General features: G+C 40.3%; 1 protein-coding gene across 3 annotated transcripts in view; it reads left to right on the plus strand.

The window, feature by feature from the left end:
• Positions 1-23,216, plus strand: part of opn5 (opsin 5) — a 53,283-nt gene extending 30,067 nt beyond the window's left edge. The window contains exons 4-8 of one of the 3 annotated variants that reach the window (XR_532518.3): positions 14,584-14,754; positions 16,362-16,696; positions 17,752-17,993; positions 18,180-18,289; positions 19,240-23,216. Coding sequence is in view for 2 of the 3 variants with exons in the window: in XM_008398572.3 (XP_008396794.1) it covers positions 14,584-14,754; positions 16,362-16,696; positions 17,752-17,993; positions 19,240-19,302; positions 19,389-19,392 (815 nt within the window). In the remaining variant the exon portion in view is untranslated. The remainder of the gene's footprint in view (positions 1-14,583; positions 14,755-16,361; positions 16,697-17,751; positions 17,994-18,179; positions 18,290-19,239) is intronic. The other 2 variants (XM_008398572.3, XM_008398573.2) reach the window with 2 other exon arrangements.
• Positions 23,217-25,055: the final 1,839 nt, after the last annotated feature.

Here is a 25,055-nt window from a genome sequence, read left to right on the forward strand (position 1 = left end):
TTACAATCTATTCAGTGACCACACAAGAGAGGTTTCCACCGACTCAGGAATTCGTTAACTGATAGAATTGCACACAAATGTCAGAAGGGAGAAATAATATGGCATGGTGATATTTTATGCAACAGAACATACAACTGTTAGATAAATCAAAATCAGTTCTCACAGGTTGTCTTATAAATATTTTTGAAATTCTTCTGTTGTCGGGTAAAAAAGGCGTTTTGAACTCTGCGGCTTAGAGCTGACACTCTGACTGCTGTTTGCTCTCATTTTGTGAGTTTTGTAAAACACAGAAATTGTGATATGACTGAAAAACCACCTGATCCTGGCAAAACATTTAATCAAAAAACTTTTTAATTGCAATGTTTCAGTTCAGCAAATTGGTTCTCATAATTCCAGCCTGCGTAATTTTATGGTTGGTAGAAATGCATCTAATGAGAGTTAGGTATTTAAAAAATAGCTTGAAATGTTAGCTTTAGAAGTTGGATTCAATTTAGAAAGAATATCACACAATTCAACCAGAAACTAGGTTCCAAAACTTGTCTTTGTTACAAAACGAGTTCTGAAAAGCTACAACATCTTCTGAAGTATTGGAAGAAACTATTTAAAACATCTTCAGTCACAATTTAAAATTTTTTTATTGATTTATTTAGACAAGTGTTGACAAGAGTTTAAATATCAGGAGCTAAAGTTTACTGTGCACAGCTGATTAAACCACAAGGCTGTAAACAGCGGAAAAGGGCAAAGGTCAAATTATTGTTCACATGGAGGAGCTTCAGTATTGCAAATTTGAAAAAAGCTGAAGCTAACGCAGTAGTTTAAGGTTCGAAACGTAGAAATGGCTTGAGAATATTTCTCAGTAAAAACACTCTTTTCTGCATGCTATATGTAGAATCTATAATTGAAGCTCTAGAGCGGGGCATACTGACCTGTGTGTGCCCCTCTTGATCCAGACAGAGTTAAGTCAACAAAGAACGTGTGTGTCCTGGAAGTGAACAAAGCGGGGTAATCGCTCCATGAGTTTCCTCTGCAGCCCGCTCTGCAGCGGCCCGGCTCACAGTAAAGGTTTTGAGTCCAGGCTGATGTCCTGTGACATGAAGGATCACATCGCGCCGTTTGGGACGAACGCAGAGGTTTTATTCCCAAACGAGTCTTTCCACTGGTGGAGTCCTAGCTCAACATTTGGAACGCTTTGGTCAGCTGGTGACCTTCGTCAGTCAGGACCAACTGGGTCACCCGGCTCCGGCTCTCAGGGGGGTTTGGTCCGAAGTCACTCTAATTTTCTATTTTCTACACAGCAGAGGGAGAAAATGTATCCTTGCTTCTTTATTGGATACCACAATGCACAATGTATTATGTGTATTATGGTATCTGTAGTGCAGATTTCTGGTGCAACAGCATCATCACACTAAACTGACCAGGTGGTGCCCACATAGTAAATTTGGGAGGAGACACATTTTATGTTGTGACATGTTTTTTTTTTTTTTTTTGAAGAACGAACGTAGCACATTGTGCCACAGATCAAAGGTTCTGGGGAAACTTTCATTTCCTCTGAACCTTAGCTCTATTAAGACAGTCAGGCGCATACTGATACAATGTTGTGAAGCATGGGAATGATGTCATTGGACAAAAGAAGAGCAATAACTCTCCTATATTCAGAATATGCTCATTGACTGAAGGAATGTAGATTTCTTAACTCAGGCCATGAATAATTGTTGAGTAAAAGCTACAATTTACATCAGGCAAGAAACAATCAGGTGTGAAATGATGTATCCTCCTGAGGATGTTTTTTTTTTTTCTAATTAACTTGTCTCTTCACTTCTGAAGCACGACTCATTTTTTTATAAAGTTAATTCAAAAATATAGCCTGTCTGTCCGTCGTAACCATGAGCAACACATTTAGTACTGTTACAGTTAAAGGTTCAGCTAAACTAACAGGGAAAATATAAAGGACTTGGTCTCTTTATTGTATTTTTCTGAATCATTCATTCATTCATTCATTCATTCATTCATTCATTCATTCATTCATTCATTCATTCGTGCATTCATTCATTCATTCACTGAGTCGATCTCCAGCAGTCAGTCAGAGATAAGGTAATTTCAAGTTCATGTTTTTGACACTGGGAAGAAACTAGATCACCAAAAGAAAACACACATATGTACGAGAATCACTTGAAAAGGCTCCACAGAGATATTTTGCCAAATTAATAGTTTTGCCATCCACATGAAAAAAACCTTTGTATAACATGTTTATTTTTACGACTTATCATGTGAACAAACTTATTCACATGCGATTTGAATTGCATTTCTTATTTAATGAAAACACCGCAATTGCAAAATTCTGTTTTTTTAAACATTAGGAAATATCGACCAAGTTTTGCACAAATTAGTAATGGAAGCACAGCTAGTTTGTGCCTTTGGGACAGAGATTTTTGAGGCAACAAGGTAAAAACCGTCACTATGTCCATCCGCAGAAACACACCACTCGATCAAGAAACAACGATACCACTTTTGTTTTGATGCTTTTTCATTGTCACTAAACAGAAAACAGATTAAATGAATTCTTCAGAGGAACATGCTTTGTTTGCAGGAGCTTTTTTTTTTTTTTTACTTTGGAGTGGATATAAAAAAACTAAAATGTAAATATAGAACGCCACAGGGCTGCGATGTAGCTTACCATCATCAGTATGTTAATGTGTGTATAAATGACTGAATGTAGTGAGAAGCACTTTGGGTCCTCAGGACTTGATAAAGTGCTACACAAGTACAGGCTATTAACCATTTTAACAGAATTGGTAACACATGTAATTATGGAAAAAATAGGCTGTCTTACTCTCTCTTGGTTTGTATAATGAGTTTGGGAGCCTCAGAATAATGTGGACGGTGTTGAGAAGCTACAGTTAATGGGTCGGTTTTCAATTCTTACAGAACATTTTTAAACATTAGCTGTTAGACAGACATCGTCAGTATCTGTCAGTCAGCTCAAGGTTATGCAAAAAGCAAACATTTTATTTAAAAAATAACTCATGTTGCTTAATCAGAATTATGTAAGCACAATAAATTAAAATGAAAAATATGTTAGTTCCTTATTCATACCCTATATAATCCTCATAAATCCTCTTCAGTTGACTTTGTCTGTCAGACAGGCCTTTGAATAGGCCGACTGAAGACACAGAGGTTGTCCTGGTCATCATAAAGATAAGGCAGAATGCATAAACTACAGAAACATTTAACATTGTTGTTTTATTGCATGTTAACTCAAAATAAAGCACTGCTTAAAGAAAGTAAGTAAATAATTGCACATTCTGTAGGCTTATGCTGCCTATGAATGTACAGGATTATCAGGATGACATGCAGGCTGGATCACTACCATTATGAATATTCTCCATTATTGGAATTAAGCTTTGCCCTTTGGATACTTAAAGTGTTACGTGGAAACGTTAGCTGCAATGGAAAAGAAAATGAGAAACGGTTCTGACGGAACCGCTCACTAGAGCGATACTGATTGTGCAGCGAGTTTTTATCAACAAGTAACAATTCTGATAAGAGCAATTTTAACTGTAGTTTCCGATAGTTACTTGTTTACTCCATTCTGTGACAACAGTTTTTTTGTAGCTCTTGTCAACCAGCAGCTAGTTTGATGTTTTTAAAGGAAGTGTTGATTTATTCCTTTAAAAAAATACTTGGACATGTATGTAAATTGTAGTTAAAGTCAGTAAATTATTCCAAGTGGTGAAAAGTTTTCTAGCCAAGCCCAGTCGATTGTATTGAATCTCTCCTGCTCAATAAGCATGTGGCGACAGTGGACGGTGGATGTACTGAAGTCGTTGCATGTGCAACCATGACTCACATGTCATTGGTAGAAGGGCAAGCCTCTATTTTAACAGAACAACACGGCAAATGTAATAAAAAAAAGTTAATGTCAGAAACAACTACAGATAATACATTAATGTAGAGTAGGAGGAGAAAGTCGGAAACTGGATAATGACGATCAGTTTGTCTCCAGTAGCCTAAGCCTATAGCAGCTTAATAAGTACATAAGTCACTCTACAAACTTTACTAAAAGTGAATATGTTAAGCCTACTCTTAAAAGTAGACAGGATGTCTGCTGGAGCTAATAACTAAAGGATCTGCCTCCAATTCTACTGTTAGAAACTCTACTGGTAAACCTGCAGCCTGAGAGGAAAGTACTTAGTTGGGGGATTTATGGAAGAATAAGATCTCTAATATACGATGGGGCTTGAGAATTAATGTCTTTGTATGTAAGGAAATGTAAATAGTATTCTGGATTTAACAGGGAGCCAAACAGGAGAAGCTACAACTGGAGAAATTTGCTCTCTCCTTCCACAATGGGGGAATACAGAAATCTCATTTTTACTCAGTAACAAATGTAGTTTACAGTGTAAATGAATATTATACATAAGCCAACAGGCTCAAGTGAAAATACATATTTGAGTACAAAACAATAGGCCTCTATTACTGTTGAACAAGAATCGGTTAATTTCCACCTGTTTTCAATGCAGTAGTTGCATAAACTCTTTTTCGTTTCCATTCTCAGAGCAGCCATCAGCTTCAACCTCTGCCAGAAATGAATATTTATTAATACAAAGTGAAGAACGTCACTAAATCACCTGCCTTAGCTAGATTAGTACCTGCTCATAACCTTTTAGCAGATTAACACTCAAAAAATGAGCAATCCCTTTAAGAGCTGTTCAGACAAAACGGCTGCATGAGCCGGCAGGTAAACCAATCACTGCCCGGCTTGTAGAACCAGAGGTTTGGCTGTAATCTAGTGTTTGTACAGTAAACGCTGTTAAGCCTCTGAACATGTGAGCAATCATGTGCATGTGTGTGTCTGAGTGTGTGTTGTTACCAAAAGAAGACCTTTCAAAGCATAATTAATGACATTGTTTGGTCTAGTAGCCTTATGGGGGCCAGAGCACCACATCATTTCTAAAGTTCTTGTAAGGGGCAACGTCAACATCAGGGTAGTGTTAGGGGCCACACAAAGCCTGCAATGTCTTCCTAATATTTTATGGTGCAGCCTTGTATTTGTGTGTCTACATGCTGACCGCCTCAGTTTTCAGTAATTCCAAGAAAACATTTGGCTCATCATGTCTGCAGTTTTGCCCTGGAGACAATTGGATATTTTTTTGCTTTATTTTGCTTGAAATTCGGCGGACCACATGGCTGCTGGCTCTCCAGGAACTTTTAGGGTGGGGAATCAACTCGGGCTTTGTGTTGATTTTATTAACCCTGGCTCCATGGAAGAAGACCTCCTCACTGTAAATGGGGTGAGAAAAAACACCAGCAATACCAGTAAACTTGTTAGGTTCTGGGGGGTTTTGGGTTTTCTTGGGGCTGCTGCTTGGTCCTTTTACTCACCACTAGATGGAGTCCTGGAGGCGGCAGGCCAGAGTGCTCCTCTGCTGTGACATCATATTCACACCGGGAAGCAATCATCTCGTTACCCACGACTTAAGAGAGGCAGACGGCCAGTACTTTGACACCAGAGTGTTAACCAGTGATTGTACCTCTTAGCCCCTCTGAGTTATCTCTGAGTTTCCGTGTTCTTGTGAGCTTTTGTAATCCCCTTTTTGTGGCCTGTTTTTTCCTCAAGAGTTTTCAGCATCCTGATCTGGCTCTTGCTCCTGAGTTCCCTCATGACGCCACAGGAAGCTGCCCCGTGGATGTAGTGATGGGCAAATGAAGCCTCATGAAGCAATGAACCTTTCCAGCCCTTTGCTTTGCCAAAAGGTTCATTACTCGATGCTTCATTCATAACTCACTAGTGACATCTGCTGGTGAAACTAACAGCTTTGTCACTCAGTTGGATCATACTTCCAAAAATTAGTAAATGCAATATTGTCACAAAGTTTTCATCAAACTCATATTTAGTAACAGGAGAATCAATGAAACCATATTTAATTGTCATATGTTTTAATTATTAAAATGATTTGTAGCCAATCTAATCCTGGTATATGTTGAACGTCAGTGGTTGTGTTGGGTTTTCTTTTATGCCTGTCTGATTTGACAATAAAGACATTTGATGTTTTAGTGTCTTGGGAGTGCAGTGCATGTTGGGGCGTTCACTTTTTCTTGAATTTACAATTGGCTCTGATCCCTTATATTTGGCTACATGTTGAATTTTAGTTCTGCAACATCTGCTGTGCGAGACAGATATATCCTTGCTAATCAGACTACAAATAAGAGTGGAACTTTGCAGAAGGTGAGAAATTGGGAGGTGGAAGGTTAATTATTATCTGAAGAATTTTATTGTGAGGATGATCGTATTCCCAGATATCAGAGATTTTCTTCTTGCTGGCTCCATTTCAGACAATCAATCAAGTTTATTTATGTAGCACATTTCAGCAGCAATGCAGTTCAAAGAGATTCACATCATAAAATCACAAAACTATAGTTATAAATAAACAACATAATCTACAATTGAGAAAAGCAGTAACAGACATTACATTTTGATGAGTGCCCTCATCAATACACATCAACTATGTTGGTCAATGTTCATTTTATTTTGGCCACTGAAGACAAATATTCTCCTCTGATGCGAGAAAAAATGGACAACCCATGAAGCAGCATGGCTCGTCGCGCTTTTATTTTGAAAATCGACAATCAAAATGAAGCAGTCACGTGACCCATGCAATGCGAGGCGTCGTTTGTTGCCAGTCACGTGGTTTTCAGCAAGACAACACAAGCCTCGAAGTGGGACTTCATCGAACACGCCCCCTTTTTACTCGGTACAAGCCTCGAAGCCTGAATTCAAATAGCCCATCACTACGTGGATGCCTGAGTTCCCAGACACACCTGCTGCAGCTGTACCTACCTTCAGTCCCAAAGCTCTGACTGGCCGTTCTGCCGACCCTCTGCCGTCTTCACGAACCAGCCTGCCTGTCCGCCCTCCACCACCACCACTCCATCCATCTCAGTCCGTCATTCACTCACTCCTTCCAAACTCTGGACCTACCTGAGAGGAAACCCCCAAGAAACCCTGGAACTCCCTGCACCAATATTCTCTCTCCGAAGCCGGTTATTACACATCACCAGTAAGCCAGCTAAATTCCTGTCAGGAAGATCTCTAATTTCCCACAACTCTGAACTCACCATCTCCCCTGTCGTCTTCCCCAGTGAGCTGTGCGAAGCTGAGTCGCGTCTGGAGCCGAATATCATCTGCTTTGTTTGTATTTTGATTATTTTCACCCTTCTCCTGTGGTGTTTTTGCATGTGGGATAAATCAGCTAAACCCATCACATGACAAAACTTCCCAACAATAAAGTCGTCATTGATGTCACTTTCCTGTGATGTCCAGGACTACAGATCGCCATAGACACAGATAAAAAATGTTTATTTTTATATTTTACAGTTTTAGATCTTTTGCTTACAGCATGAACATCTAGTCACGTGCAACTGATCAACCTCACAATGCTACCGTAGATTGCCAAGTTGTATTAATCACTTGGTTTCTGCATCATCTATTTTTACATTGTTCTTTCTTTGAGCTTAGGGGCAACTCTCTTTTTTGTGTTTGTGTGTGAGTGTGTCTCTTCCTTTCTTTTTTTACAACATACCTTTTGTGCTGTGCTTCCTAGAAGAACTCTGGCCACAGGAGTTGTCACATGCATTTCCACTTTTCAGTTCTGTGAATCGAAGTTCTGGGAAACCAGTAAATGGTTTTCTGTTAGTGTACTAAAAGACATGGAGAAGAAATGTTGTGCCTGTGCATGTTGTGTCTTTGACTTAGTCAAAAGCAACAATGGTGCCGAAAAACAACTGGGCCATAGAGTTAGCTATTTCTTCATGTGTCCTGTTTCACTTACTGTAGGATGTTTTTTGGTTACTGCTTAGGCCTGTCGCGATAAACGAAAAATCAATTAATCGCACAATAAATTAAACCTTTCGACCTCATTTTAATTAGCGGCTTTATCGTCTCTTCCTGCCTTTTTTTCTTTCTTTTGATGAGACTGAATGAAAAAAGGCTCAGCTCTGGTGCTCTCCACTGACCCTCCCTTCCTCATTTCCTTTGTGTAATGTCCAGCACACACTACACGAGTTGTCGGCCGATTGTCGGCCCATTTTCAAAACCTAAGAGACACATTAGCAGACAGAAATCCTAGGTATAACGGTTCGATCAGGTTTGTCGTGCCGTGTGGTGTCCAGGTACAAGGACACAAAATGGCTACGAGTCCAGTTAACTAATTTTAAAACCAGGCATTAATCAATGCTTTACTAGAATTCACCTGCAATGCATGTGGCTAGAATCAGCGCAAAATCCTGACTGAATGAACATCATTCTAATCTATTTATGTCACGTTAACGAAGAACAGCTGAAAACTTACCGGGTTTATCAACTGCAATAGCAATTATGCTCCAACTCCTTCCCTTGTCATTTCTATATTCTTTGCACGAAATGTTGAATAAACATGTTGTTTCCACATATTATCTCCAATGTCTGCTGGACTTCGTGTTGCGCCATGTCAGCTGTTTGGGATTCCCCTCCGTAATTTCCCCTCAAAAAGCGCGGAGGAGAATCCGCGCTTTCTGATTGGCTACCTGTCACATTCAGTGTTAAAGCTCCCAGTCGGGGAAATATCCTGATTTAGATTAGAGCGGCCACGACGCTCTACCGTAACAAACCATACACTGCAGGATGATCAAGTTACGAAACCACAAGCGACAATCTTAGATTGACCTATATGCGATGTTTACGGCAGTCTGAACGGCCCCATTCCAATCTTCTCACCTCCCAAAAATCCGACTTGAGCCACTTTTATATAACGTGCAAAATCAGATACATATTTGATAGTTTTCAAAGCACCTACAGTCAGATGTTTATGTCACGGATGTGACACATGGGTCATAATTCTGTACCAGAAGAAGGCAGACACAGAAAATCCAGATGTCGGAGATGTCTAGAACATTTTGTATCAAGATGGCGGCGCGTGAACAACGCGAGGCTCAGCGTCTCTCCAGAACCTGCTATTTAGTGATTTTCTATCTATTTCTTACCGGACATTTTTTTCAGAACTGCACCGCTTTGCTGTGCTATGGCAGATCTTCGACTCGTCCCAGAAATCTCCAGAACACCGGAGGCTGTCTATTTCTCCCGCCCGAGCGGAAGTGCGCGCAGATGGCGAAGAGACCGTAAACAAAGGTGGGGTAGGCGTGGAGGGGTGCGAGCTAGGCTAAAGCTAACACCACACCAGCTCCCTTTACCCAGCATTTTCCTTGCCAATGTCCATTCTCTGGCCAATAAAATGGACAAGTTGCGACTTTTCATCATGAGTGACAGACGGATTATGGAATGTCATGTTTTTCACCGAAACATGGCTAAACAACAGCTGTCCGGACAATGCTATCCAGCTAATTGGACGCCACACACACCGAGCCGACAGGATAGCAGATGACTCCAGCAAGACCAGAGGTGGAGGCTTGTGCATTTATATTAACAAAGCTTGGTGCACAGACTCTGCAACTACCAGAAGTCACTGCTCACAGAATGCAGAGTTTTTAATGGTCAAATGCAGACCTTATTACCTCCCAAGGGAACTCACTTCAATCAACCTCACTGCTGTGTACATCCCCCCGGATGCTAATGCCAAGCTAGCCATGAAAGAACTCTATGCGGCCATTAGCAACACCAAACCAAGCACCCCGAGGCTGCTTTTATTGTTGCGAGTGACTTCAACCACTCCAACTTGAAGACAGTCCTCCCCAGATTTCACCAACATGTCTCCTGCCACACTAGAGGAGACAAGACCCTGGACCATGTCTACTCCAATCTGACTAGAGCTTACAAGGCGACACCCCTCCCCCACATCGGACAATCAGATCATCTCTCTCTGTTTCTCACACCTCGGTACTCACCACTCATCCAACGTGTGAAACCCACTGTGAGGAGAGTAAAAGTGTGGCCAGGGGGTTCAGACGCTGTGCTTCAGGATCGGTTCAGGAACACAGATTGGAATACTTTCCACCACACAGACTTGGATCAATACGCTTCATCTGTACTGGACCACATCTCCACTACCATAGACTCGATCACCGCCCATAAACGCATCACCATGTACCCTAACCAGAAACCCTGGATGAACCGAGATGTTCGTCTCCTGCTGAAGGCCTGCAACATCGCCTTCAGGTCAGGGGATGCATAGACCTACAGTGCAGCCAGGGCTGAGCTGAAGAGGGGAATCAAGAAGGCCAAACACCACTACAAAAAGAAGGTGGAGGATCACTTTTCCAACTCCAACCCCCGACATATGTGGTAAGGCCTTCAGATTCTCACAGACTACAAGAATCCCAACACCTCCCCTGCCTCCTCTGATGTCTCCTTCCTCAACGAGCTTAACAACTTCTATGCTCGTTTTGAGAGAGGGAACACCACAACTGCAACCAAGGCAACCACCACCTCAGGCCAACAGCCACTGATTCTCCTCTCCGCTGACGTAGGAGCGGCTCTGAGCCGGATTAAATCCCACAAGGCTGCGGGTCCTGATGGCATACCTGGACGTGTCCTTAGAGCGTGCTCTGAGGAGCTGGCAGGAGTGCTGATGGAGATCTTCAACCTGTCCCTGGCCCGCGCTGTGGTACCGACCTGCTTCAAGTCTACCTCGTCCCAATCCCCAAGAATTCCAACCCAACCAGACTCAATGACTACCTCCCGGTAGCCCTCACCCCCATCATCACTAAGTGCTTGGAGCGGCTGGTCCTAGCACACCTCAGATCCTGTCTCCCTCCCACACTGGACCCCCACCAATTTGCATACAGGCAGAACAGGAGCACAGAGGACGCAGTCTCCGTAGCGCTGCACTCTGTCCTTTCTCATCTGGACCGCAAGAACACTTACGCCAGAATGCTGTTCTTAGACTTTAGTTCAGCATTTAACACTGTCATTTCACTCATCACCAAACTCAGAGACCTAGGCATTAGTTCACTCATGTGCAATTGGCTGCTCGACTTCCTGACCAGTTGACCCCAACATGTCTCATCCGCCATCATCATAAACATCGGAGTGCCACAAGGCTGTGTGATGAGTCCCTTCCTCTACTCCATCCTAACCTACGACTGCAGACCTGTCCGTGGCTCAAATGCCATCATCAAGTTTGCAGATGACACCATGGTGATCGGCCTCATCAGAGACAACGATGAGGTCGCCTACAAGGAGGAGACCAAGGAGCCCATCATGGACTTCAGGAGGGATGCTGACCTACACCCACCCATCCACATCAAGGGGACAGAGGTGGAGCATGTGGACAGCTTTAAGTTCCTGGGGGTTCCACATCTCCGAGGATCTGACCTGGACGACCAGTTGCTCCAAACTCATCAAGAAGGCTTCTTCATGAGGATCCTGAGGAAGAACCACCTGTCCTCAGAGATCATCACGAACTTCTACCGCTGCACCATCGAGAGCATCCTCACCAACTGCATTACAGTTTGGTATGGGAACTGCTCTGTCTCCGACCGGAAGGCGCTGCAGAGGGTGGTGAAAACTGCCCAGCACATCGCTGGGGCACCGCTCCCTACCATCAAGGACATCTACAGGAAGAGGTGTCTGAAAAGGGCTTGGAAAATCACCAAGGACTTTACTCACCCCGCATTACAGAAGCCTACGGACCAGAACCACCAGGCATCGGAACAGCTTCTTTCCCACAGCTGGCACGCTCCTGAACGCCTCCTGACACAACTATAAGGACTGTACCCCCCCATACCTCCATACAACAACAACATACGGACTGTCCTCACACTCGCCATTATCTATCTTGTATTGTAAATCTACTAATACATAAACAATTCATTCCTAACATTTCTGTATATTCTGTATAATCTTCATTATCTGTATATGTGCACATAGCTCCCATATTTTTTATTTATATTATATTATTTTTATACTGAACATTTCATTTTTATAACAACCTTTGTACACCTGTAAATACATATTTGTACCCTGTATAGCACTTCGGGATAGATGCAGACTACATTTCATTGCTTGTACTTGTGACGGTGCAATGACAATAAAGTTGAATTCTATTCAATTCTATGTCTGAAAATTATCATTTTGAACTTATGAAATAAGTCTGTCAGTGAAGCACGTCACAGTCCCACCACATCCTAACAGACTTCTCTACAGGAGTTGCAGCCAGCGCTCCATCTAAGGCCATCGCTTTAAGTTTAGCTTCCTTCATGTTATAATTTGTGATGATAAAGTTGGCTCTCATTACTGAATAACTTTAAAACTGATCCATTGACGGCTCTGTCCATTATTACTGTCCTAAAAATTTGTATAGCAGTTACACATAAGCTTGACTGCAGCACATTATATTAGTTGGAACACGATGACTTGCTGTGTGAATGAAAGACCAAAAAAAACTCCTACCACACACACCCTGTTGGAAGGAAGACTCACACTGGACGAACCCCAACCCTAATCCCACCCCTAACCCACTGGACCTAAGGAAGGCTTGGTGGTACTAATATATCATGACTTTTGTTTTTAAGGATTTGCAGCTGGAAGGCAAATATAGTTGAAGGATGGATGGTTAGAAAAACATTTAGGAAACATTTCTGATAAGAACCTGAAGCTGAAATCATGTTGAATTTTTTTAGACATCTGAGGGAAACTGCTGGATTTAGACAGGAATGAGATTGAAATCTCATTTTCATTATGTATCCCCCTGTTCCATTCTACATGAATATCCATAATTTATGAACTTTTTTTTGGTTTGATTGTGTAGTATGTTTTTACTGCTGAAGTGAATTTCACTTCAAGAGCCTCATGGAAACTTTTTCTATGTCTGATCTGTCTTGCCAGTGTCTGTGCTTCTGTTATGGTCATAATACTGTCTGATGCTGGACAGGTAACCAGCTCTGATTTGAATAGGGTGCTCAGCTCTTTATGCCTCCACTGATTCCTTTCCTGATGAAATTCTCTGTGGGATAACGACTCGCAGCCAACAGAACAGGCCATGTATGCAAATTGACTGACAATCTCAGATTTGTAATGTCACGAAATAACATCCTGCAGGCACATTACATCCAGCGGCTTAGTGTTGCTGTTCACTATGAAGAGTGGTACATCGTTGTTTGCAAAATTTACTGCAACAAAGAAATGTTTGGAATGTTTATGAAATTCCTACAGCGTTGCTTTTTACTTAAATAAAATCTTCTATCCCTGTTAGTTTCTCCTTTGACATCTAGTTGTCATTGAACAGACGACAACTAGATGTCGTCTGCTCAAGACGACATCTAGTTTGTTGGAGATGAATTGGAGAAACAATTTGTCAAATGCAAAGCATGAGAAGAGAAATCCAGGCTGATTCTAACAGTAGCTCATTCACAATGAAAGCTGGGAAATATGCAGTTGAAGGACATCCAGTAACACGGGAGAAACTCTATATCGATTTTTAAGATGACGACCGCAAATGATTTTCTCCACTAGAGGTGAAAATTCAAAAGCTAAAGAGTTTTTAATCGACCCAAGCTTAAAAATCCAGCCTAGGAACGATTCAACCAGAAATATTTTAAGTTCAGTGTTTTGTTTGGAAATACAAAATCGGGTTTGTATATCCAGAGTAAATGTCTGTAAAATGTTGTTGACCTTTGCCCTCTCTCCTCTTTTCAATGTTTTAACATTTCCAGGCTAATATTGTAAATAGGAAGTTGATCTTAATGTTTTGCCTGGTGAAATAAAGGTTTAACTAACAAAACTATAACCTTCTTGGTTTTGGAGAATGTCTAGAATTAAACTTTAAACTAGACTTTATTGTCCTCTTCCCAACTTGTCTTGGTTGCTAAATTCTAGACAAGTTTTATCAAACAGCAAATAAATTAAAAAAAATGGCAAAATTCTTTTGCCAATTTTGTTGGTTGGCAAAACAAACAAAAATGGTTCAAATTACAGGATGGGGAACCAGGACAGGCAAACAAACTCACCTTTGGGTTTTTTAAAGTGGGCTTTTGTTTATGTTTCTTGGCAGTGGATAGAAAGTTAGAGTACTAGAAAAAAAATCACACACGCACGCACACTCATGAGAATCACATGAAAAGGCCTCAAGTCCTTCATTCCACCGAGAGATTTTGCCAAATAAATAATTTTGGCTGTGTTGCACCACTCTTCCAAAGGAATAACATTTTTAGTGTGGAAAACAAAACCAGCTTTCTCCCATATTTCCCAAAGATTTCACTGCATCTTTGGGATATAATAGTAAAACATACTACCTAAAGCAAGTAAGATGCCTGCTATTAGTTTTAGTAGGAAAATTCTGATATATATAAATATAAATATGTGTGTGTTTATTTTTTTTATGTGTTGTTAAGGTGCTTCATACTTTCAACCTTTTTATCCAATGATTAAAAAACACAAATAAAAATTTATAAAACTGTTCACTGTAATTTTGTGACACTCAGAATGCCCTTTTCTGTTCTTACCACTAAATTAAAAGTCTAGTTTTTTTTCACTCATTTTTTTTCCTGGACCCTTCCTCTTCCCATCCCATCCATCATTGTTCTCTCACTTGTATTTCACCTTTCTTTCCTCTTCTTCTACTTTTTTTTTCATCCCGCCTTCCCTCCCTCCAGTGACCGGAAAGCCGTTTTTTGTGGTGTCCAGTTTCTCCCACCGCTGGCTGTTCGGCTGGGAAGGCTGTCAGTTCTATGGCTGGGCAGGCTTCTTCTTTGGCTGTGGGAGCCTCATCACCATGACAGTGGTGAGCCTGGACCGCTACCTGAAGATCTGCCACCTCCGATACGGTGAGTCCGCTAACAGTAGCTAACACTTTCTGACAGCACAGCACAGTAAATAAAAGGCCATGGGATTAGTAATCATCCGTCTGGTACTTTGCTTTGCAGCAGATGACAAAGTCTTCACTTCCAGTCCTGGACTGTCCATGTTCCACATTTTAGATGTTTTCCTTGTTCAACTCATTGAATCAAACGGCTGAATTACCTCTTCAGTAGGCAGCTGAGTTCTTCAATCTTACTAGTGAGCTGATAATTTAGCTCAGGTGTGTTGAAGCATCTGAAAGTAGCAGGAAAACCAGCCATATCCTCTTGTAGTGCCCCCAAGTGGTCATTACAGTCAAATTAATCAAGATATATAGCAGGGGTCTTCAAAAAATAAATAATAGGAGATGTTGATTTTATAGCTTAAGTAGCATACGCTGTCCCTACCTAATTAAAGTTTCACACCATGATACCAGAACACATGCGTTTTTCAGAACAGAAGCATATTACGAGTGACATGCACTCCAAAGACATGACTGAGCAGTGGCGCAAAAAGTGGGTATGCAGGGTATGCAACGCATAGGGGCGCAGCACCAGAGGGGGCGCCAAAACCCCGTCTGGGGGCGGGGGGGTGGAAGCGCGAGTGAGGGGACGCCGATCTATGTTTTCGCATCCACCTGAATAATGTTTAGTTGCGCCACTGTGACTGGGCCTTGATGTTCTGCAAAATCCTCTTGATGTTCTTGCATTTACTCAATGCAACATGTGTTTGTCAATGTGACAGCATACAAAGAAAGATAGGAAATCATGTGAAAGCAGATTTACCCTGGATTTACACTACGTGCGGCTCTGCTGCACTGCAAACCCTAGAAGTACTCCAGGAAGAATGTGTGTGAAATGAGAGATCTCACGATCAAGTCAGTGATTAAAAGAATAAAATAAAATACTGCAGTTCTCAACTTCCAAAATTAATATTTTTCCCTCCAACACTCTCCTGATTGTGTCTGCTTGAACCTACGCTCCTACAAGATAATTCAACTTAGCAGGTTTCAGAATTAAATCCACATATTTTGTGTGTACGCACAGCCATAGATGATATATACTGAAACACCCATATTTTCCTTAACATATCCAGTATCGCAATCAAATTGGTCTGTCTTGGTGAATCATTTTGGTGTTCATGCATTTTTCTGCTGAAGTGCCGTGATTGTTGAAGATTTCGGCGTCCGGCAAAAATAGAGCCGTTCTAAATTTGACGGATGTTGATGCGGCGCTGTGGAGGTAGAGTAAACACCCTCACTGACTGAAATGGGTGTGTATTTATTGTGGAGGACACAGCTTGGCAAAGTGGAGATGCAAACAGCATATATTGGGGGTTAGTCCGGCGTTAATGACAGAAAATGACGTAAGTGTCCAATAAGTGTTTGGTTTTTTTCCAAATGATGACTGAATTAAAGTGAAACATGAACTGTGCTGCTCACTCCAACACTGTCAAAGCGTGTCTCTTTTTTTAGAATTAAAATGAATATTTTTGTAATTTTTATGACACTGAAAGATGGGTTTGAAGGGAAATGTAGGTTTATTTGTGTTAAACTTTTTTCTAATGTAGATTATATGTTTCTTACTCATCTTAGGTACATGGTTAAAGCGCCACCACACCTTCATTTGCTTGTCCTTTGTCTGGATGTATGCGGCCTTCTGGGCCACCATGCCGCTGGTTGGCTGGGGCCACTACGCCCCGGAGCCGTTTGGGACCTCATGCACCCTGGACTGGTGGCTCGCCCAAGCCTCTGTGTCGGGCCAAAGCTTCGTGTTGGCCATCCTCCTCTTCTGCCTCGTCCTCCCAGCAGGCATCATCGTCTTCTCCTACGTCATGATCATTTTTAAAGTGAAGTCGTCGTCCAAGGAAATCTCACACTATGATGCCCGCATACGAAACAACCACAACCTGGAAATGAAACTCACAAAGGTCAGTTATGTCCGAGGTTATTATAGTCCACAAAAAAAAAAAGCAAAATACACATTGAAGTTATAAAAAACATATCCGTTAACTGAAATGAATAAAAACAATCAATGGTGGAAAAAGAATTACTACGTGGAATTACATTATTCATTTATAAAACTAACTAAAACACTGAAAAGATAAATAGAATATCACTTGATTTTTGTGTTTATAGAAAATCAAACAGTTTATAGAATATTCTTTATTGATCCCCAAGGAGAAATTGCTTATTTTTTGAAAGCTGCTCCATCTTAGGTAATAAATACAATGTATATAGACAGCGTACGCTACTTCAGTTATAAAATCAACATCTCCTATTATTCATTTTTTGAAGACCCCTGCCATATATCCTGATTAATTTGACTGTAATGACCACTTTGGGGCACTACAAGAGGATATGGCTGGTTTTCCTGCTACTTTCAGATGCTTCAACACACCTGAGCTAAATTATCAGCTCACTAGCAAGATTGAAGAACTCAGCTGCCTACTGAAGAGGTAATTCAGCCGTTTGTCAGTGAGTTGAACAAGGAAAACATCTAAAATGTGGAACACGGACAGTCAAGACTGGAAGCGAAGACTTTGTCACCTGCTGTAAAGCAAAATGGTGACAGCAGCAGAAGGAGAAAACATCAGAATCAACTGCTGGTCAACAATAAATTAAATACATTTTTTGAAAATGGAATCTTTTGTTGATTACTTGTTACACAATTAATATATACATCAGCACAATATAATACTTTGACCTTTTTTGAATTCTGTACCCGCAGGTTTAGCAAAGGTAAACTAATAGACATTAGCAAATAAGACTAATTAAAACTAAGTGAATTAGACAAACAAAAAGTCACATCGAAATAAAACTAAACCATAATGAAAAACCCAAAACTATTCCAACCCTGGTTATATCAAAAGGAAACGTATGAATATGACCAAAATTGGGGCTACGAGAACAAAGCAGGATGAAAAAACTTCTTAAAATAAATCAACTTAAAAACTTCTGAATGTTGTTTTCTTCTCTCTCCTAGGTGGCGATGCTGATCTGCGCGGGCTTCTTGATCGCCTGGATTCCGTACGCCGTGGTCTCTGTGGTGTCGGCGTTCGGCGAGCCGGACTCCATCCCCATCCCCGTGTCTGTCATTCCCACGTTGCTAGCCAAGTCGTCAGCGATGTACAATCCAATCATCTACCAGCTGGTGGATCTGAAAAACTCCTGCTCCAACTGCTGCATCAAGGTCATGAAGAAACCAAATCATTTTAGGAAGTCGAGGTAAAACAAGTTTATTACTGTGTGGTGCTGATCTGGATCTGTTGGTTTTCACTTCCTTAATACTGTAGAGACAGAGAAGCCTTAATAATTGTTGTCAGCTTAAAAAAATAACCAAGATGATGCTTAAAATATTGATAATGTAGAAGGAAACAGGAAATGCAGATCTTCACGTCTGTCTGTTGGCAGAATGTCCATCGGAAACTGGTGACCTTGACCTTGCGCTGGACGCCTTCACTTCCTATTGCACAACAGCTCTCAGTGTTCCTCCACTTTTTCACACGACTAAATTAGAGCTGGTTGGATTTCATCTCTTCCTAATATATAATGTTGTTCTTTGTTGATGAAAATGTGATTTTCATATATTAAATATATATATACGATTGTATTCATTTGGCAGAAATGAATACAATCCCCACAGTAAAGTCTTTATGCAGCTACAGCTTTAATTGCCCGTTTACATTGACTTAATTTCCAAAACTGCATATTAGTGTAAGCTGGTTGTTAGTTTTCCCTGAATACACATTGCAAAGTTCACATAAAATCCCCATAAAATATAGATTTTTTTATATACAGCTCTGGAAAGAATGAAGAGCCCGCTGCACTGAAAACCTCCTGGTTCTTCCACCAAATATTGATTTCTGAACTTTCCTTGAGTTCAGACATATTAGTATTGTTGTTTCTAAATGAATATCAACTTGTTTTCTTTGCATTATTTGAGGTCTGCAGCTTTACTAAATACAAAATTTTTGTTTGGAATTTCAGAGACATGTGAGTAATTCATAGAATAAAAGAACAATGATCATTTCACTCAAACAAATATCAAGAAAATGTAAAATCAGTGAAACTGGTCATTTTAAGTGGTCTCTTCATTTTTTTCCAGAGCTGTAAATATAAACTTTAATAGAAATGGTTTTGAGTTTATTTCAAATGTAACAGATGGTGAGAAGAGGAAGGAGAATAGAAGTGGAGGGAGACAGGGGAAAAGTTTAAAGAGAAAGATAGAAGCAGAGGAGAGAAAGACGCTTAGAGAGAAGACAAGGCAACATGGCAGACGTCTGCCCCTAAACCTGCACAAAGAGAGAAAGAGAAACCATAGCAACAAGCAACATATGCATGTATAATAAATAAAACATCAATAAAAAAATACACTGTACAAGGTAACACTGTACAGACACTTAACTGACAAAGTGTCTGACAAACACCTGCATCTAAACAATAATCATATTTTTGCTCGTTCTGTTTTCAGGTTCTACACAATCTCCAGCTCAATAAAGGACAGCAGACCAGCCAAAGACGCTCACATCGAGATGTAAAGCAAACTGTTGAGACTGCTGACCTTTTGTCTTTTCTACTGTGGACATTTTGCTTTCACCTTGCCCTCTCTGTGCCCAGCAGCTGACCAATCACACGCTGCCTGCCTGCCATGAGGTCATCACCTGCTCACCTTTGTTGCCGATTCCTGCGTGCTGCGGCTCCCTACCTACACTGGAAATCCACCTTTCTGGTAGCTTCCTACCTGCACATGACTCTATCGCTGTAGTGTACACTGGTTTCTAAGTACAGATACAATGTTGTGTGGACTTGTTGATTTTTCCATCTCCAGTATTCAAGAGTTCTCAAAAAAAAGAAAAAAATTAAAAACTACTTGACTCAGGTTTGGGAACCGGTGATGTTTTCAAGTCAAGACGGATCTTCAGCTATAATGGTTTTTGTGTAAAATATGGTTACAATTCTCAAAATTTGGTTTGTTTGACATTTTTAGCTGAACTGGAAAATACAACTTAAAAAAAAGAAAACAGATTCATGTTGATGTTTTCTGCTGTTTGTACAAGTTGTTGGTGTTTGTACTTTTACACTTGTGTTGTATATGAAAAACAATTTGTAAGTATCTGGATACAGCACTGGATCAGATGATCTCACCTGGTTAATGGCAGAGAGTGAGAGAGAGAGAGAGAGAGAGAGAGAGAGAGAGAGAGAGAGAGAGAGAGAGAGAGAGAGAGAGAGAGAGAGACGACTTAATTCTGTTGACTGAAAAGTCAAACCAGGAAAAGTTGAGCAATCATTATTTAGCAACATCAATTAAAAGTCAATAGTGTGAAGTATAGGTGTCCAAGAAAACACACACACACACACGCACACACACACACACACACACACACACACACACACACACACACACACACACACACACACACACACACACACACACACACACACACACACACGCACACACACACACGGAAGCCAAGCCATTCAGAATGCACTGACGCCAGATGTTGTCATAGTTTTACATCTGGTTGATTGTTGCAAACTTGGGTTGAATTAATTTAAAGAAAAATACATTAATTTCTACAAGTACCTACATTTGTAGAAATAGAGTTATAGTTAATTCAGGGATGACTAAAATATATTTATTTTTGCTATATCTTCTCTTTTTTTGGTTACCACTGAAAATAAAAGTTGTTCCTTTCTTTAGCAATGTGTTCATTTCTGTGTTGGCACAAACAGTAATTTATGCGTTTGGGTTGGTCTTTGTTGTAACTTTGCCTTTTTGGTAATGAATCTTAAACCGTTTTAAAGCCTGTTTTTCCTCTGAAATAGTTTCACCTTTGTAATGTGAGAACATTTGTGCGTTGAGCAGCAACATTGATTATGTTTGGATTTTGCCAAAACCAAACAGTTTGTTCTGTTACTGACTCTTTGTATCTGTTGTTAGACTGGTTGGTGAATGAAGTACTTCCTGAAACTCTTTTCTGGTCACACGCTGCTGTGGGATGGCATCCTTTCCTCATTTGGCATTTATTGGTTCACCTTGAATAAAATTTAGTAATAAACGGCACTCTGTGAGGACAACGGCTGCCATCTTGGTAGATCGGTGCCAAAGAGTTGACGTATAGGATCCCAACGTTGATATCTCCATTTCTGATGATGTCAATCATCCTCTGATGGAGGTAACGTGATGCAAAGTGACCAACATAGTCAGTTTTGCTGCTAAACCCACAGATGGTGTTTACTATTTAAAGTCACCATTTAAAGAGAAAGAAACAACGAGTCCTGCTAACCGTTTCTTAACACTTAACACAGAAAAAAACACAAACAGCAAATGCAACTACAGTACTGCTCACGCTAATTCCCTTTAAATATTTAATTTCTTCCATGTTAAATCTCCTCTAAAGAAAGAGTTAAGAAATTCATTAAAAAAAACTGAAGTTGTTTTCATGAGAATCTTTTTCTTCTGTTTCAATTATTTGCGGCTGAAATAAAAATCAGGAAGTGAAGGTTGGATGTTTTAAGAGCCTCTGAGTGGTCTAATTAAAGCTGCATTTAAGACAGTCAGTTAAAGCTATTCCAAGAATTCAACATGCTGAGGTGAGTGAATCTTCATTAGAGTGTCTGTGTGGTGCAGCATGAGATGGAGTGTTACTGTTATTGGCTCGTGGCTGAGACATTTCAATCGTTTGTCTAATAGTGGAGTTTATGCATCGTGTGTAAGGCATATCAAAGTTGTGAAGATGTCAAGTGAGTTGTACTTGTGTAGCACTTTATCCAGTCCAGAATAAAGTGCTACACAATAAAGTTCTTTATATTCAGTCACTCACACACTGATGGTATTCTGCCGTTCAGTCGGAACCATAAGTAGGCGTGGCGGATGAAGTGTCTTATCAAAAGAAACAACAAGGACAAACAAAGTGGGGCTCGAACTAGAAACCCACCATGTACAGAATGAACTCCTGCCTCCTCAGCCACTGTTGCTGCTGCATCCAAAACATTCCCGGTTTAACTTGTGATCAAATTGTGGATGCTCCTTTCAGAGCTGCCGGTTAAGGTTGAATCCAAAATTCAGGCAGATTTGGAGGCAGAGATGTAACTTCAGAAAACACAACTAAGAAAATTAACTAACACACATCTGGAGTTAAACAGAACAGACAGGAATTCAACAGACGGAAGACCAGGAAGTAAATGTGACACGCGATAACAACAAGGTAAGCTAACGAGTAAACGTGAGAAACCAGCAAAGAGAAACAAGGTGAAGAGCTCGATTACTAAGTGTCAAAAAACTAAACTCAGAAAAAAGCACAGGATGATGACGGCACCAATGGGGGTTTTGGCTCAAGCAGCCTTTGTTTGTTAGACAGTTAGACAGCAAATGCTCTAAAAGGACATGTAACATCCCCTCAAAAAGGAGAAGGACATGTGGCCAAGGCCATTAGGTTGGGACTTGAGGACTAAGGCCTCCATACTTGGCCTGTGCTTTACTTGTGCACCCAACATTGCTGGGACATTTACTACATGTTGAACGTTAGATACTGAGTAGTGTGACTTGGCATTCCAGAAAACCTCAGTGATGAGCCAGTATCCACAACAGGTGTTTAAAAAAACAGTCAGCTTTAGAAGCACTTTAGTTTCAGTTTGGGAGGACAATTAATATCAATTTCTACATCAGTCACAATAAGTTTTAATGTTGTATAATCTGCTTTGTCCTGTTTTGTGTTTCTGTACAAGTTTATAGAGGTTGTCTAAATTGAAATATTTCCATCCTGTTCACAGCAGTTTTACAAAATATGCAGGAATTGCAACTTACCTTGCCAACATTTACACATAAGGTTAGATCTACTGGGTAACAATCCAGCCTGAGCAAAATCCACTTTGGAGTCACTCACACATACTAACTATGTAATTCTTCTCATGTTCTGTTTAATCTGCTGTATGTTAATATAGATTATTTTTATCCTTTTTTCACAATGAGCTTTTATTGATATGAAGAGAGAAACTGAAGCTGATCATTTCTGACATTCAGATGTTGCTCAACTGGATCACGGCTCTTTAAGTTAAGCTTAAATTTCCGTCTCATTTCTAACAGAACACTAATTCAGATCCAGCAACTGTTGAGTCTTTCTGAAGCGATCCACATTGACAACGAACAGCTTTATAAGGAGTGACGTTTTGTACGATAGCAGCAGAAGGATGTATTGTAGTTTTGTACGCAATGTATTGTAATTTTTTTCCTCTGTAATTTTCACAATCTTCTATCACTTGTATTTTAAAATTTGTATTTTTTTATAAACTAGCCTCACTAATGTTACTTTGCTGCAGTGCTGTCTTACTGAACATGTTTTGGATTCTGTTGTCCTGCTGTGTCTTTGTCTCTTTCTAATCACATTCAAATACTCTGTTGATAATACTTGTCCTGTGTTGTGTCTTATTAAACCTTCTCTCTGTTTATGTGTATTGATTTAGTTGGTCATAAGAAAAGCCATCTTGGCTTCAGAAATGCTGTATGAATTGAGTCTTTGTGTCTTTAGGTGAAGCTTCATTGAACCTACAGATTGAAAACAATGCTAGAGAGAACTTTCATGTTTCAATTTTAATAGTAAAAGCAGTAAAAATCACATTATTGTGAATCCGGTGTTCTGACTCTTACACTTCATGACTATGTTTATTGCAAACCACTTTTTTAAAATTGAAACTTATGCTAACAGTATGTGTTAAGGCGTGCCCGATGACTTTGCTGCAGACGGGAGGAGCCTTGTCTTGGGGTCAAAGGTCATCTCAAGTATTGTTTTTTTTTTTCATTATTTTGAAGCTCTGTCAAAAAGATGTATTAGACATTTGATTCTTATCTAACCATTATCGCAGTGATTGATTCAAATGTAATAATTTGGAATACCAAGAAACACAGTTTAAAATAACACAAAGAATCTAATGTTTTGCTGCTTAAATCAGCAAAACACAGTAAATAATATCAACTGTGTATGAGTGTTAGTGGTTCACTGCAGACTACTACACCAACAGGAAATGGCTATGTTTTGAATACATTAGCCTTTAGCTATGTTTAGCTTAAATGCCATTAGCTTCAAGAGAATAGGAAATTAAGAAGTTCTTAAGGGTTATTTTATGGAACTGAGTTGCAACCCCTCCTGACTTTCTGTGATTAAAACACTCACTGGAATAAAGTTTTAACAGTCCGAACTCTTGCTAGCTTTAGCATGCGCGGCCTGCTCTGTTTGGAACAGGCCCTGATAACCATTGAAATACACAATAAAAACACTTAAGTTGATCATTCAAAGCTGTCAAATCTCCTTTGAATGATCAAAGCAGATCATTGTTCCTTGCACAGGTCTGATGGGCAAGATGATGTTAGGCATTCAGTTAGCTCAACTCTGATCGGGAAACAGGGATTAGCTAAGTTAACAGTGTGCAGTGTGTTGTCAGTTAGAACACGTTAACTCCAAACATGGAGCTAACATAGCGCCTGGTCAGGTATTTGTTTCCTTTTAAAGGAAACACCAGATTCCTGGCGTTCTGCGCCAGGAATCTGTTTCTCAGCTCTGGTCACCAGCGACGTTTAGCTAGTTGGCAGCTAGCATTGATTTGTTTCTCAGCTCTAAAATCAGTCATTGGCTGCTATTTTTTCTTCCTTGAGGGCTAGCATCAGCGTCGGGTTGTTGATGGCAATCTTTGAAAACCTGGAATTATAAGGTTTCTTCTGCAGAATTCTGAATAAAACTGGGATCAAGGTGTCTATTCCTTCAGCCATTCAACACAATACTGTCAACTGTATATTTTGGATTCAGAGAAACTCCTCCTCCTTCTGTTTAAACTGGGAGAAAGTTAATGTTGAATCAGTAGTTATACCGGCCTCCTGTGTTCAGCCCTTCATGACTGGACATCAGACATCAGTAATCATTCAAACTTGTACTGCGATCTCTCTTTGTTGTTTTCACTTGAAGCACTCTGGATCTTTTTTTTACATTTCCCATCAAGAACAAAAAGAAAACATGCAAGAATTTGATATTTCCAGGATTATGAAATGTTTTAAGTCGAGCTTCAGAGTGCAAAAGACCAAACAGGAAGAAGTGATCAAAAGTTTAAGACCAGCAGCCTCAGCAGACATGAACCTCACCACACACCACTCCCATGTCTGTGCATCTGAACAACCTGGTTGCATTCAAAGAAATCAAGGGTTCATGAAAATCTGAATATCTAACAGGACATGAAATGAAAGCCAGATTTCTGTCCAGATCTGAACATTTTTGGGTTGTTGTTGTCTTCAAACATTTG

Source organism: Poecilia reticulata, chromosome 21 (genome assembly GCF_904066995.2).
Source record: "Poecilia reticulata chromosome 21, P_reticulata-male-v2, whole genome shotgun sequence".
Taxonomy (NCBI): Eukaryota; Metazoa; Chordata; class Actinopteri; order Cyprinodontiformes; family Poeciliidae; genus Poecilia; species Poecilia reticulata.